Source organism: Pseudorca crassidens, chromosome 3, assembly GCF_039906515.1.
Source record: "Pseudorca crassidens isolate mPseCra1 chromosome 3, mPseCra1.hap1, whole genome shotgun sequence".
In the NCBI taxonomy this organism is placed as follows: domain Eukaryota; kingdom Metazoa; phylum Chordata; class Mammalia; order Artiodactyla; family Delphinidae; genus Pseudorca; species Pseudorca crassidens.
The window spans coordinates 92,792,587-92,809,107 of NC_090298.1; the positions used below are offsets into that span (position 1 = coordinate 92,792,587).

Genomic DNA, 16,521 nt, shown 5'->3' on the forward strand with positions numbered 1-16,521 from the left:
AAACATCGCACCCACTGGCAGCCTAATCAGTACTTGCTGCTTTGGTAGTGTGCAAGGACATCTATAGTCCTGGCAATAAGCTTACAGAGAATTTATTCTTTATAATTGAGTGTAAAACATTGCTTTTTAAGGTGTGCTTTTCTGTACTCAAAAAAACTTAAGACTAAAAAACAAGACATTCTATAAATATATGTTTAATAACTTAGTTTTGTAAGTCCACCCCCCCCTTTCCTTTTGATTGTTATAATGGAAAACATTGCTTTCAGTGATTAGAAGTAAAATGTTGATGGCAAATTTAAAAGACATTACGATCCTTTATATCTTTTTTCTCTTGGCAAAGCAATTTAATTAGGAAATAATCTTGTCCTCTAACATCTGACAATTACCATAAAATTATATCCCACTTGGTTGGCAACGAAACCAGTTTGTTCGAATTTGTAGCAAAATTTTGAGCTTTTACATTACTGTGAAAAGACAGTCAGATTTTAAATTAGAAAGATGAGGTTTAAAAAAAATCAGAAATGCAAAGAACCGCTTTTAAAACGCAATCTCCAATTTTCAGAAGTATGATTTCAGTGGGGCTGAGAGTGGGGAACCTACTAAATCCTTCAGGGAAGGAGAAGGGAGCACCTGGGGAGCGTGCTGATCACATCAGAGCTCAGCTCTTGCTGCCTGTGCACGCGTGTGACTGTGTGCACGCACGCGTGTGTGTGTATGTGTGTGCCTGCGTGTGTGCGCGCGCGCAGCCACAGGGCCGCTGGGGTGCTCGGGCCGCGGGCTTCCTCGCGGCCGGGAGCGGGGCGCGCGTCCCCGGCTGGGCAGACCCGGGTCGTGCGCAAACGCATGCAACGCCGGCTCTTTGTGTGTCTGTGTGGCTCCGCGCCGCCGCGGGCACCATTTTCTGCTCGGCTCGGGACAGGCACATAAAAGGGAAGGCGGCTGCCGCCCGTCGCCGTCCTCTTTCCCTCAGATGCCCTCTGCTGCAGGTTTATTATTACAGTACGGGCCGCGCCGCCTCTCCCCGCGGCCTTGGCCAGCCGCCGGGCTATGCAGCGCCCTGGCCGCCTTCACGCTTGGCTCGCCCCCAAACCGCCTCCTCCGCCTCCTTATTTGTCTGAAAAGCAACCGCACGTCGAGGCGAAGAAGCCCGCCGGGGCAACAGAGGCCGGGCCGGCGTGAGTGCGCGCCGCGCTGCGGGGGGCGGGGCCGGGGCGGCGCGCCTGTCTGCGGGCCCCTTTGTCCCCCAGGCCCGGGCCAGCGCAGTGGGGGCAGCGGGGTGCCCGGGGTGCCGAGGGCCGGGGCGCGCGCTCGTTGGCCGCTCGCCGACCGGGCCCCGAGTCGCCGATTCCTGCCGAGTAAGCAGTCTGGCTCCGCCGCGGCAGCACAGTGGCAGCAAGGCTGGGGCGCTGGCGCCGCACCAGCCCATCAGAATTAGCTCATTGTTCACTAGCACACTAGCAGCAGAGAGAGGGGGAGAGAGAGAGGGAGAGAGAAAGAAACTGACTCTTAGAGAAAGAGACACACTCTTGGAGAGAGAGAGAGCGCGAGGCAGGGAGACCTTCCCCTCCTTTTTCCAAGGCTGCACTTCTTGGAAGTGAAGCTGGTTTGGGTTTTGTTTCCCTTCCCCCTCCTCCCTCCTCTTCCTCCACCCCTTTTCCCTCCCCCTGCCCCCTCTCCCCATCCCCCAGCTGTCTTTCTAGCATGATACCCTTTTTCATCCACATTTGTGTTTCAGGTGTAGAGAGGAGAGAGTGAACAGGGAGCGGGGCTTTTGTCTGTAAGTATATGCCATTCCCATCCCCGGCCGGGAGCGCTGCTTTCTCTTTTGTGTCGATTTCTTTCCGTTGCTCTTAGCTGGACCCTTCAACCCTGCAGAGTTCATGCTTCTTCCCTCTTAATTTTAAAGAGCTGAAGCGTGTACTTGGAGAAATTCTGGCATTTTGGGTCCTACTGCATTAAGGCTGGAATTTAACTTGGGCTTTTTAAAAAAAAATGCACAAGTTAAGAGGGAGAATTCTTTTGCGAAGGGGTGGGGTTTTTTGCTTGTTGGTGTGGTTAATTTTTGTTCTTCTTGCTCATAAAGCATTGTTAGGAACTGTTTTGTTTCTTTTCATGAGATGCACTTTGGTGCATGCAAGCCTCCCCCCACCCCCCGCGCCTTTTATAAAATGAATTTGTGTCCCTCCATCCTTAGACTTTATTACTCTTTCAAAGCTGCTGTCGCCTCCTGGGGTCTTTCCAGGCATTCGATCTTGCAACACTTTTTTTTTTCCTGCATTTTCTTATAAAGCAGTTGAACTTAAGGGGAGGGAGGGCTTAAAAATAACTGACTGCTTTTTGCTTGATGATGATAATAATCTCATTTGCATTTATATGTATCTGTAATACCATTATAGGAAAACTCGAAGAGCTTAAGATACCCTGTTAGAGAACTTTTAGTTTCTCCATTCATCTTAATTTTTGTCTTAACTTATGTTAACAAAAGAACTGTGTTCTGATGACACAAAGGTTGAGAGGAAAATCACTGCAGCATGTACATTAATGTTTATTTGGTTTAGGGAGAAGGGCATAATGGTGTATATTCCTGACTTTTCCCCCTCAGTGTAGTTTTTTTTTTTTTTTTTTTTTTTTTTAAGCACGGAAGGTTATGTAATGCAGTGCCATTTCCAAAAATATCCACTCTGAGGCATTACACTACGCGGTGGAAGGCTGATTCCTATTCTGCTGTCTTGATTGCAAATATACTGCCAGTAGTATGTCTGGGAACAAAGAGCAGCCAGAAAACAATCTATTTTTATCACTTGGTTCTACTTTTAAGTTTGAACTCCTGCAATTTAAAGATGAACCCAACAATAAGAATAGCCCAGGACTCTGGGAAGCTAGGTACCAGGGATTCCTTTGTCCCCTATTTAAGCCTACAGACCGATTGAAAAGCTCTTTCAGAAGCCCCAGTGGTTACAATAATTTGCATGTAACTTAGCTTAACCACAGAAAATGGTTATTTGTCTGTAGCCTCTAAACAGGCTTTCTCATTTGCTGACCTGTGGTGTGGCAATTTGTCTACTGTATTTAAACATATTTTGCAGGTTTTTTGGTCTCCTTGGACTGAAGAGAGGGAGGGTGCAAGGCCAAGACTGTTAAGGATTCTCAAAATGGTAAGCATTGGTCATCAGAGGAGATTCTCAGTTGCTTCTTATTAGCCTTTATTCCATATAAATATCAACCACCCACCTTCATCCTGCTTGAACCCTCCATTGTTCCTACCCCATCTGACCTTTCAAAGGTTCTGTCTCTAGCCTGGGGAGCTTTGCAGTACAGCAATTTATATGAACTGGATGTGGTGAATTAGGGATTAGGTCTTTTGATTTTCAATCATTTTGAATAGAAAACTGAAATTCCTCTTTCAGAAGGGGCGATTTATTTAACTCCAACAACAGAAACCATTCTGTTCTTTAAGAAGAGTGATATGTTGTGACATGCGTGGAAGAGGTGGCAGCAGTAGGGCTCAAACAAAGCAATGAGTCTTCTGTTAGAGATAGCCAGAACTTATCCCCCAAAATAGGAGTCTGTGTCCAGCTAATCCAACAGCTATAGAATCTGCTGTCTTTAAAAGCAATATATACATAGAGCATGGACTTTTATATTAATACACTGTCTATTGTATCTTTAACATAATTAGTGTTTTTTTGTTGTTGTTGATTTATAACTTCATTTATGAGAGATGTCTGCTCAGTTTTAGAAGATAAGCATGTTATCCTCTAAATGAAAGTGTAACTATTTCTGACAAGCATTATGATCCACAGAGGAGGAAGTTAAGTGTTTGATGACTGATTAAAGAAATAGATGAAATACATGTTATAAACAGTTGAATAAGTGTATTAATTTTCTTTGAAAAATTTCCTCTATGGAAATAAAGTTGAACTGAAAAATAGAACAGAAATGTCATGAAACTTTTCACTTAAGTACAGCATGTCCTCCTGCAGATGTTTATGCTCTTTAAAACACCTCTTTGCCACTTAGAGTGTGTGATTTCCAAATTTAGTTTTCATTTTTTCTTTTAAACGAGGGAGGAATTTAATGAATCAAAATTGAATCCGATGTACTTGGTGTTTTCTTTGAGAACAATCCAAGTATAAGCTTCCAACGAGAAAAATGAATCAGAAGCAGTTAAATGAATTCTGTTTGAATTCTGTTAATAAGTAAGCTCTTATTTTTTGTGTGTGCCTCACCTGTAATTTCAACAGGTGGGTGTCAAAGCACCTAATCAAATAGATCTTGTTTGGGCATAGATTGATAATGACCAAATTAAGGAACTTAAGGTTGGAGGCAAAAGGGATGAACAGAAAATTAAACTAATCAGTAGGTTTTGTGCAAATGGTTCCTAACTCCATATTAAATTCCTAACTAGCCATTGTCATAGAGTTCTAGGATGGTAATAAAATAAACTGCTGCAAAGTATTTTTGTTTATTTAATTATCTTTTACTGTGACTGGCCACATCATCATGTCTTATAGCTCTTTATCCCAGAACCTTACCCTTTGTGTCACCATAGATAGACCATGAAGATTCATGTGTGTTGTGATATGTCAGGTGACCAGTTTGGTTGAACATCAGTTTGACCACTGACTCTGCCAAAACTAGCCCTATAGATCAGACTCAAAGAGTAAATATCATGTTTCCATAGTAGTGAGCGGAGTGAGCTTTGTGGAAGGCAAGCATGTGTGCCAAAGCCGAGAATGAAAGTTGGAACGATTTGCATGCCGAAGAGCAAATTCGAGTTATTACTACATGTTGTCAATTTCTCACAGTTGTCGTTTATGTATGGTGGCAGAATGAGAAATCACAATTTGTTGCTCTTGGAAGGATTTTGAGTCATGGAAAAATTCTCACAACTTTTTGGTGATCCTTTCATCAAGATGTCAGTCCCTTTTGGCACAAGCCCATTGCCTGAAATGAAACCACCGACAGTTATTGTCCGTGGGTGATTCCAAGTAACTTTCTAGCAATTCTCTTATTCCAGGAGGTCTGAGGTCTTCAAAGTCTTTTCACATTCTAATGTTAAAAAAAAATGTTTCGATTGTGTTTTTTTTAAAACTGATATTAGAGGGGTCTTATACCTCCTTTTCTCCTTTTTGGAAAAATGAAGTTATTTTCTTTCCTTGATTAAAACAGATTACTTTGCTGATCTCTGTAACTGGCTTTTTAAAGACTTAGCCCGTATACAGTAGAAACTAGTACTAGGGAAGCAATAGAGTTAACACCTGGCCACCTCTAGAAAATATACAAACATGCCTTTTCTGTTAAATGTGTATTTCCATTTACATAATTTAAATCATTAAAGAGGATCTAATTTCAGTGTATTTGAGCTGCTTAGTAAAGGGCCTATTCCAAATACAAATTTATAGTCAGCTCATTCCAGAGTAAGAAATTAACTAGTAGACTCCAGAATTCAAAACAGAGTGATTCAATATTTAGACATTTGACATACCCTAAAGTGATGTTTCACAACGATAATTTGAAGGCACTAAAGAATACTAATGTGCCTTTTGCATTACCAAAAAAATACAACTGCTTTGTTGACACTACAAGGCTTTAATCACATTGTATTCTGTGTAGGGGACCCTTTGGGCACAACTCCAGGGGGCACCATTTACATAGACTACAGTTCATCTGGGGTTGTGCCTTTTAGGAGGACTGTTAAAAGTTTTAATTTTGAGTGTGGTTTGCCTTATCTTAGTTTCCTAGAATTTTTTTTAAATAACTCATCCCTCAGCTTTTTCAGTTTTCTAGTAAACATACGTTTTTCTAGTCCCCACCCCACCCCCTTCTTTGCAATTAACAAGATATTGTGAGTCTGCAGAAATCTTCAGCATTTCTTTAATTTATATTTGGCTTTTTGTTAAATTTAATTTCTAAGATTATATTTTTATATGGGTCCTTGGTTTTTACTTAGCTGTTTTATTTTAAAGGTACTTGCTTCAGGTACATCACTGAGAAGAAAATATTTCAGGATGAGCAGATGGGTCTTATTGAATAGTTTGAAAAACTAAATTATTTAATTCCATGTCAAGAGTAAGTCCTTATTTTCAACATGACTGCCCTCTGTGCTGTAAACTTGCCTCCAAGTATGGATGTGCCATGGATTCACAGTGGCATAAGCATGGGCTCATTATGTTTTAACAGAGACCTAGGAATTGGAACAATTTTAGATTCTCTCTAAGACCGATGCTGAGCTTTTCAAAAAGATGAGTTGACTCCATTGTACCATTCATAGAGCTCTGCTTTCTGTACAGTCTGTGAAGTGGCATTCATGGGCTTACAAGGAGACTCTTTCAATAATCTCTCCATTAACATAAGGTTTCCTTGTTTGAAGAAAAATACAAAGATTGCGGAGGGATGAGGTCCTGTTGGTAGCTGTGCCGTTGGGTTTTGGAATGTAAATTTACAAGTTGCTTAGTGATTCTTGATTGTGGAGATGCTGAAAAGTACCTAGAAGGGTAATTTTAGATGGTACTATCTTCTCTTTCACCAGGCCTTCTAGCACACTGTGAGGGGAGAATTGGGAATTGTTTAGGGAATGAGGACAGTAGGGATGGTCTATCTGGGTTTAGCCCCAGTCCTGCTTCCTCTTGAACTAAATAGATATTTCAGGCAGGAGAAGATATTTAAGCAGAAATCTTGGAATAAACAGTTATTTAAAGCACCATTCTTTTTTTTTTGTTTGTTTGTTTCTTCTATTTTAACCTGATGCAATCCTTAAAAACTGGCATGTAAATCAGATCTTCATAAATACACTGAAGGAATTCACTTTATTTTAAACCCTAAGATGAATACTTTAAAATCAGAAAATACACTTCTAAAATATGAATACTTTAGTAAGCCAAATGAGTAACCTCCAGATTATGAGTCTTATACATCCTGTTCACTTACATTGGACCGACTGGGAGCCTTGGAGTGAAGTACTGTGGCTTCCTTGCTCTTGCACATATTTTTTTAAATGCTGTTTCTGGCTGGAAAGTCTTTTAAGGTCTTATTCTCACAACCAAAGTGAAATGGAGGGTTGAGATAATTATCTGAATAATTATGCTTAAAACAAAAAAAAAAGTTGATTTTTGTCTGATTCATCTTGGCTATTCAAAATGTTGCTGGAGTGAGGTAGGAGTGGGAGGGATTTGCCTGAATTATCTGAATAATTCCTTTCTTATTCAGGAAAAAACTAGCAATAAGGAAATCTTACCAGCAAATCCAATTTGAGTATACCAGAAAATATATTGCATGTACATGGACTGTGTCATCTTAGTTGATGAAGATACATTTAAAAAATTCTAATTTTAAACCACTCCTTTGCTTTGTACTGGAAAACAGGTTAACCATAAATCTCAGCCCACAGCTGTAGAAATTATGGTTACTAAAAATATTACTTATTGGTTCTAAATTTATCTGAAATGGGTATTTCTGGACATGTTTTGCACCTAAGGACAGCTTCAAGAGTCTCTCATCTCAGTGGTTTAAAAAACAGCAGTGATCCTGAAACTGATCTATTAGCGCATGACAGTATTAGCAGCTCTAATGGTTTGGGACTTAAGCATTAGCATGGCTCTCAACTAAATTCTAAATATCAATTCAGTTATTAGTAGCAGTGACATGGTATTAACCTAGTGTAACACTAGATTATACTCTCTTGCATTATTTGTTAGTTGGACCACATACATTTCTTTCACTGACCAGCTAAATTATAGGCTCCCAGAGGGTTTATAAACTTCATATATAGTGCTTAATAAAGTATTAAATATATGTTAGAAGCTCAGTAAATATTTGGTCTATACATGCTAATACCTATTAAGTTGGACTTTCAAAAAATTCATCGTTAATGACTTAATCTTGTTTAGTTTTGCTGGACTAGAAGTAATTTGTATCCTTCCATTCTTCTAAAGAGCTAGGAAGTTGAAGTGAGTGTAATTTTAGTTTCCACAGTAAATTATTTTCCTTCCCTCCCTTTTCTTTTTTAATGTACCTCAATGGCATATTGATTGTTTTTAATAAATTTATTTTATTTTATTTTTTTTGGCCACGTTGGGTCTTCGTTGCTGCAGGTGGGCTTTCTCTAGTTGCAGTGAGCGGGGGCTACTCTTTGTTGCGGTGCGCAGGCTTCTCACTGCAGTGGCTTCTCTTGTTGCGGAGCATGGGCTCTAGGCACGCGAGCTTCAGTAGTTGTGGCACACAGGCTCAGTAGTTGTGGCTTGTGGGCTCTAGAACGCAGGCTCAGTAGTTGTGGCGCATGGGCTTAGTTGCTCCGCGGCATGTGGGATCTTCCCAGACTGGGGCTTGAACCCGTGTCCCCTGCATTAGCAGGCGGATTCTTAACCACTGCACCACCAGGGAGATCATCCATTATTTATTAACAGGAGAAAAAAAATGTGCTTAAGCCATAAAGCCACTTGCCCAAAAAAGAATGGCTTGCAATTGCTCACCTTTACCAGCATTTAGAACCACACTCTGAACAACCTGGTACGATGCTAGTTCTCCAGGTTTGATCTAGCTGTGGTACTCAAAACTCACAGCAGCTTCTCCTGCAGTCCTAAAAATCCCCTCTGGGATCTAGGAGGACCTTTGCTCCCAGTTTTGGAACTTTAAAGAGTCTTTACTTATTTCCAGTATAATCTCATTCTGTGATATTATGAAAGTGGTCCCAAGAAAACAAAGATGCCATGTCTGAAAGTACTGAAGAAAATGAGAAGAGTAAAAAAAAAAAAAAAAGAAAAGAAAATGAGAAGAGTTAGCAGTAGGGTTATGCATATATTCCCATGTCAGCTGAACAAGTTTTTGTTGTTGTTGTTGTTGTTGAGCATTTTCTTTATGCTTAGTTCTTTGCATTATGGAAAGTGCACAGTTGGCCAGTGGCCTCAGTGGATTTATATTTTAGTTGTGGCAAGAAGACTAATATGCATGACAAACTTAAACATTGTCTTGCAGTATAATCTAGTGCTAAATTGTAAAATGCAGAAGAGTGGTATTATTGGGGACTGGGGATTATAGGCAAAAACTTTTTTTTAAGGAGGTAGAAATTCAGCTAGACCCAGAGATGACAAATGTATGGCATGTGTGCCACCACTGACTCCTGCTATATACCTGTGGCAGACATTGCTAATCAGTGTCTTGACGCTCATTATTATTATTCACCCTGAATATGATTTCCCAATCCTCACAATCTTGTTCTGTTAACAACTGATTGGAGTCGGCACAAAATTTGAAACTTAGAAGCTCTTTGAGAGCAGGTACTATGCCTTCTTCAGATTTTTAGGGCTTAGCATCAATCCTTAATAAATATTGAGTGAATGAAGAATTAAGAATATTCCGGTAGATTTAGTTGAGAGAAAAGCATATTTCTCATAAAAGAAAAGTATGCTTACAGGAGTGAGCATAATGCGTTTTTACTACAGTAGGGAATGTCCTCCTCCCTGTTTAGGGCCTCTGTGCTCTCGAAGACAGACCTCACACACTCGACCTAGAGGTTGAGGACTTGATGTGCTGAGCCAGAGGAAGCCACTGAGCGGGCATCTTGGAGATGGCCCGAGGCTCTCACTCAGGTTCAGCCTGTCTCAGGTTCTTTGCGTTTTGATTGTGCCCAACAGAAAAGGGCACACACACTCACATACACCTTCTGATTGATTGTAAGCTTAATTTACTGCTGCCTCTCACTCTCTTTGGGTCAGGGTGGAGTGGTGGAAAAGAAAGAAGGTCCCTAGCTGGAGGGAGTTGGGAAGGGAGCATACGCTTAACCTCTTTCTTGGGAGAAGGTGGCAGCACTTCCACTGGTAAATGCCAGAGGGTTCGTCAGTGTCCACTTGGCCAGAGAGGGTGTTGCTGCCGTGCCAGCTGCATGAAAGGCGGCCCCATGCGTCCCTTCTGTGAGGCTAACTGGGTGTAGCCATGTGCTAATCAGTTGTAACCACACGCACCCAGCTGGTTCTCTCTCTCTACTTCTTCCTGATTAGCCAGATGTACGTATTCAGAGTTCAAGCCAACACTTACATCACCATAATAAAATTGTTTACAATTTGAGGCCTACAGGCTGTTACTAATTTAGTCAGTAGTCTAGTGACCATCATAAGGGAATCTTGTCACATGATACACAAAAGTTGGGGAAAGCCAAGACCAAGAAGGATTTTTCTGGAACCTCTTCTGGAAACAGCACAGACTCAGAAGGCATCAGCTGCAAGGTTTTCAATATGAAACGATTTTACCAGCTCCTTTGGCCCCTTCAGATGAGGTTGGACTCATCCCCTAAGTCTCTCAGTAAGTGACATAGGTAAGCACTGTTCCTTGAATTCCTTAAGCCTACTCCCACCTCATACTTTCAAGTATTTTTTTTCAACTTCGGTGTTTAAACCTTCATAAGTTTAATTTCTGTGGCTGGGCAGCCATGCCAGGAACTATGTGAACTCATCTTTTATTTCTATCTACTATAGCATATATTTTCTTAGAGGGACCAGGCCACTTGTTATTCTGAACATGCCCCAGGAGGCCCTCCCTCTGTGCCTTTGCTTACTCAGTCCTAGAAAGAATGCTCCTCCTGACAAAATAAAGCTCTTCCTCCAGACTGAATTTAAATGACAACTCCTCCATGAAACTCACCCCAGGACATCCAGCAGGAATGATCTCATGCTCCTCTGTACACTCATCACACAACAGTCTACTTGTAGCTGGCTTCTTTCTGCATGCTTTTCTACCCTCCAAGATTGTAAACTTGAAACACGAACACTGACCACTAGTAAGTGAACATCAGGCCTCTTTTTATGATAGCAGTTGAGGCTGTGATGCCTCATTTTTTTCCTTTTCCTCTACCAGGATGGTGAGTTCAGATGTGGGAAAGTTTCGTCATTGAGAGGGAACTCTAGAACAGCTAGTGAAGTTGATTGGCATTCTTTTCCTACAAAGTAGAAGGAACCCCTAACCTTCATGGACCTTAGAATAGATTGCACCTCCATGAACCACTCTGACCACTGCTCCAGTACCTGTGTAGGAACTGGCACACTCTTAGTAATCGATAAATGTCTGTGGAATACATGAATGAGTCAGAGCTCAGGGATACGTGGAGATCTGTTATTTCTGGGCAGAACCGGGTGGTTCACCTTGAGATTTACAACTAGTAATAGCCCAACACTTTGCAGGGTCGCGACAGTGCAGATTGTAGAATGTATGACCCAGGAAATGAGATCACCATGGACAGGTGATGAATTTGCTGCTGAAAACCCCTCTCACTGAATAAAGAAGGCTCAGTGTTTGTTAGGGAGGTAAAAGGGGAGAGTTAAGTGAAGTCTAAGCACAATACAAAACCAGCTCTGTAGTTCTGTGCTCCCTTCCTCTACACTTCTTTAGACAGAAGAGGCCCTGAGAGTGTCCAGAAGGTTAGTTCAGTGTGGTCTGCTGGAAGAGGACTCTCATCTTTAGGGTGGAGTCACACATCCATCCAGAACACTGGCTGTGGGGTGCCGTTGTGCTCCAAGTCATCAATGGTGTTTTGCCAGTGGTCCCAGTTTGCCTCTCAGCAGTCTGACTAAGGCATTCATGACGGTAGAGCATCATCTGCTCTGGTTTCACAAGGTAATGATATCTTCATAAGTGAAATGATTGCCTCTTATTACCTTAGAATGGTTTCCAGTCTAAGCTTTGTGCCTGAAAAGTGTTAGGATTATCTAGCTGGAAGTATTTTTAAACCCTTGATTTTACACTATCCTTGTTTATCCTCACTTTCATAGACTAAAATACAAACATAATTCGTGTTTGAAAAGGAGAAGGAGAAGATATTTAAGAGAATGTGCTTGATGAAAGGAAGGTCTCTTTGCCCCTTTTAAGCTGAAATTGGGAACCAGAGCCATTGACTGGAAAGAAAGGGAGAATGGCTGAATAGTTGTTGCCAGTGAAAATATGAGCCAGAGACTCATACCAATAGGCAATTAAAACAAGAGGGAGATTCATAACGTGCACAGAAGTTTTGGTGTCGTTGCCCGGTTCTAGCTCTTCTCCCTTCTCCACTCCAGCCCTTACTCAGATCACCATCACACACCAGTGTCCTTTGATTACTGGGGCAGGTAACAGCCTTCCTGTCTGAATTGTGTTTGATACAATTCCAGCAGGGAAAAATACTGCAGTCCAGTGGCTGAACAGGGAGAAATCTACAAAAGTTGGGTTTAAAATGGGTCCAGGCATTTTGAGGTCACTTTTATGGGATAAAGTCAGTGTCAGATATAGAACCCATTCTTGGACAGGAAAGAGTAGAAATTAGAAGATACTGCGTGTTTGGCAGCCAGCGTTAAGAACCGTCAAGGAAAAACTAGCGTCTGTAGTTAGATGAATAAAACTTATTGACTAAGATACTTATAAACATGACCCAAGTAAGGGATTGTTATCAAGTACTTTACTAAGAAGGACTGTTTCATGTCCTTCATTGTCGTCATAGTGAAAGTTACCAAAAGGCTTACTGAGACCATGAGGTGAGAGTCTGTTCTTGTGCACCTTTGCCAGGTGGTTGCTGAACCTGCGTGCACTGTTGGCAGCACATGGTTGAACATTTAGCCTAGTGCCTGCTGCGTTGTAGGGACTCAGTTAACACTGGCTGAGAGAATGAATACTGGGCAGGGAACGGACCCACTCTTTGAAAGATGCGATCTCATGTACTTTCTGTGGTTGCATGGCTAAGAGAATTAGAATTTGAAAAGATGAATTCATTAACTGGCCCTCTCCTTTCCTGAATAGATATCCAGGATTTGGTGGCTTAGCTCTGAAAAACTTTTTTGAGAAAAAAAAAAAGGGGGTTTTCTTTGCTACTTTGGCACTTCCAGCCAAGGTCATGGGACATTTTCTTTGATAATATGTTCATTCTCTAGAGCTGAAAGCTACGTACTAAATATTAAATGCTTCACAGAAAGTAAGTACTTGGTAACTATTTCTTGATTTATTGATTGGATAATCAATTAATATATCTACTCAACCAATTCAGTTAGTAGAGCATCAAAAATTCTGCCTACATCTTCTTGGAGCCCTTCTCATCTTTGTAATTTTGATCCTTAGTCACCTGGATTTGACTGTTTCCAAAGCCTAGGTGCTCTGGACCGCAGCTAAGGCTCCATTTCATGTGCCCTGTGGAGACTTAGGTCTAATTATACATCACAGAATGCCTCTGGCCTTTGGATATTTTGTTCATTTCTTGATAATAGAATCTCAAATTGTTCTGATCTTGTTATCAAGGTCTGGGAGTCAAGTCTCCATATCTTTTCATTTCATCTTCATTAAGCCTATGCTTTTTTTTTCATGAGGACTCCTTTTGAAACTTTAATTTTCTTTTACAGGATTAATTGTCTACACTGTCACAATCAATTCAATCAGAAGTTCAATTAAATTTGTTTCTTTGGCATCATATAAACAATTCATCTGATAGTTAATGTGAATTTTTACCAAATTGATCAGTATTCTTACGTTGTTCAGACAAACCCAGAGGGGCACTATGTCTTTGACTGATTGAATACAGTACTCTGCCTGTAGTCTGAGGATCAGATACTACTTTCCTTGTTATTTTCTATTTGTTACCTTCATGATAGAAATAACTAATAATTGGCTTGTTCCCTGATCTCTATTTTTCCATTTTTCTGTCTTTAGTACTGACTGCATTTCTACTACATTAATTAAAAGTTTCCAAATGGAATCGGGTTAAATTTTTTTTTCTTTCTGAATTACCATTCTTAGTAGTTTCCACACTGCCTCTCTGGTCTAATAAGTGTTTATTTTCTTCCTCTTCAACTAGGATTACTTTATATGTAGTGTATGGTTTGTATATCTGTATATCATTGGTAAAGATAAGAGTTTAAGTCTCCTTTGACTAAACAGTTTGTTCTGAAATTGAAATTTTGAAAAGCAAAGTTACAGTGAACATGATTTCAAAGGCATCTGATGAAAGAAAAATATTCTGGATTAGACTGTCCGTTACTAGGCCATCAGAGAAGAAGTCGTTTGAGAGTTCATTTAGGGGTCATATGAAAACCATTTGTTTCTCAGCAAATGCCCTTTGTAATTAGCTGCAGTGTTTGCTAGATATTTATATTGTGCTGAACATTTCCTTCCAGGGAAAACTGAAAAAGACAAAACTGTGGTGATGAGTGTTGCTGGGGTTTAATTAGATCCGCAGCCCTCATGTAGCCAAGCGAGAGTTGCTGCTCTAAGAGTAGTCTTTCCCCCACTACTGTAGTGACATGTGGACGAGCACACCCTCTGTGCCCTCAGACAGTGCTGATTTTTTTAGGTAAGTTATTTTTGAGGGCAGCTATTTATCAGAAACACAGCTGGCAGAGTAACAAATATTTCTGAGAAAACTACTCTTGATAGTAGGTGTCAGAAATCTATCTAAATTTCATCACAAGGGCACTAAGTGGAGATGCTCAGCACCTACTTGGGGGTTGAAAACAGGCCCCAACTCTCAGGAGCCTCATGACGCCACTGCAGGTAGCTCTGGGGAAATAGCAGAGAAGATCGATATTGAGAGACCGTGTTCTCTGAGAAGAGAGACTGGGTTCGCATCCTGTCTTCTCCATTTCTTGGGTGTGTGATCTTGGGCAGGCTCCCTGACTGCTCCCCCTCAGCATTCTCATCTGTCAGACTGTGAGGGTGATGATAATAACAGCTACCCCAGATCCACTTAGTCCTTGTGTGCTGGGCCCTGTTGCCGTGGCTTTACAGGTATTGATGCACTTCATCCTTGCGACAGCACCCTGAGGGTTAAATGAGTGTGCCTGGAAAACATGCCTAAAATTAAAAAAAAAAAAAAAATTACAATGAACTCTAGTATGCATTGCCATGGGAAACTGTGGGTCTCCAAATTTACATACTCTGCCCGTGTGGGTTCCAACAACCCTCATGCATTGCTCACAGTTCTCTTCCTTTGGAGTAGTATAGTTTTGCTGATTGGTTTGCAATGGAAGAAGGACTGAGGGGGAAAAGCCCAGAAGATGTCAATGTCAATGTATTCTGTTGTCGCAGAATGCAGTCAGGACTTGGAATGAAGTTCTGAGTTTCCAAAGCTGGCTTTTTCGCGTCAGTTGGAATATGTGATCCCTTTCCCAGGGAATTTAGCCTCCTAATTTGGCATTCCTTTTGCAGTTATCTTCACAGCTCTTGAAGTATTTTTTGGGTGACTCCCAGTACCGAAACACCTTGTCTATTTGGGTTGGTGGCCGCCCCCATAGGTCTTCTCTGCTTCCCATGGTACTGCCTGGCTGAGCCTTTGTCAGGGAGAAGACTAATACTGAATCAGACCAAGCTGTACTCAGTGGGGCTGAAAATCCAGGTGGTGTACAGGGGCACGTCCATCCTAACCTTATTCTATTCCTCTTGTACTTTTAGCTTTTTGCCAGTTTTCATAGAGGACAGGTTACTGGAAGCCTCTTAGTGCCCTGTTTGTGACCTAAACACTTACAGCATGCAGATACGGATCTGGCTATATTTTCCCCCTTTTTAAAGCCAAACTTCTTATAAGATAATCAACTAGCCTCTGATTTAAACCAGTTTTAATTACACCCTCTCCACAACAGAAACCATTTTCCCTCCAAATTTGGTGATCTGTTATGATGCTGTTTGCTGTTAAAGAGTTATCAGTCTTTGAATGACCAAGACGGTGCAAGACAAGCACTGAACTGTGAAATGTGTTTTGCTAAATGCTGAGCGGTTTGCAGCTGCCAGCAGAAGAGGGTGCATTGATGGAAAGCGAGAATAACTTCTTTCGGAATGAGCACTTTGGGAGAAAATACATACTTTCTGGAAAAGTCAGTCTTGCTCATGTCATCAATAGGAATGCTTTGAAATGTCCACAAGCTCGTCAAAAGCAACTGGTTATCTCATCATTCATCCAGATCAAGAAGAACCCCAAATCCTTATGTCCAGATAAATAAATACCTATTGCACTAGCCTTTGATTGAGGGCTTTAGCGAAAGAAATCTGAGTTTTGAGGACTTATTCTTCCATGTTGTTGGTGAAAAGTTTTATAAGATTTTAGTGGATGGTGCAGTAACTTCAGGACAAGAGGAAAGAAAAATCAGTATTCTTGGTGAGTAGAAATCAGACTTCTTGTAGTTGTTTGAAACCCAGCATACCTAAAATTATTCAAACCCGCTAATAAAAGCAAGTCTAGATGTTTCCTATTAACCTTGGAATGTGCTTGGAAAAAGTCCTGCTAGTTCCAGATGTCTAGTATTGGAAAGCATATCAACAGCGTGACTCTCATTTGTGGCAGAGAATACAGTTCAAAAATTCCTAAGTGCAGTTTGGTGCACTGGGGCCCAATATGGTTTTCTTTCTTTCCTTCCTTCCGTCCTTCCTTCGTTTTCCTGTTTTTCAGTCTTTTGCTCTCTTTCTTTCTTCCTCTTTTCCCTCCCTTCATTCCCTTTCATCCTTCCTTCTTCTTTTCTTTCACCTTAAAAGTAGGAGAAACATTGCAAGATGTGGTGTTTTTCTGATTTCTTGGTTACAAATGAA

At 41.1% G+C, this 16,521-nt stretch overlaps 1 protein-coding gene across 4 annotated transcripts in view; it reads left to right on the forward strand.

Moving 5' to 3' along the window:
* The first annotated feature begins 798 nt into the window (after window positions 1-798).
* NREP (neuronal regeneration related protein) overlaps window positions 799-16,521 on the forward strand; it is a 29,509-nt gene continuing 13,786 nt past the window's right edge. The window contains exons 1-3 of one of the 4 annotated variants that reach the window (XM_067731453.1): window positions 799-1,175; window positions 1,736-1,777; window positions 3,087-3,155. In XM_067731453.1, coding sequence (XP_067587554.1) covers window positions 3,153-3,155 — 3 coding nt within the window. In that variant the 5' untranslated portion in view covers window positions 799-1,175; window positions 1,736-1,777; window positions 3,087-3,152. The other 3 variants (XM_067731454.1, XM_067731452.1, XM_067731451.1) reach the window with 3 other exon arrangements.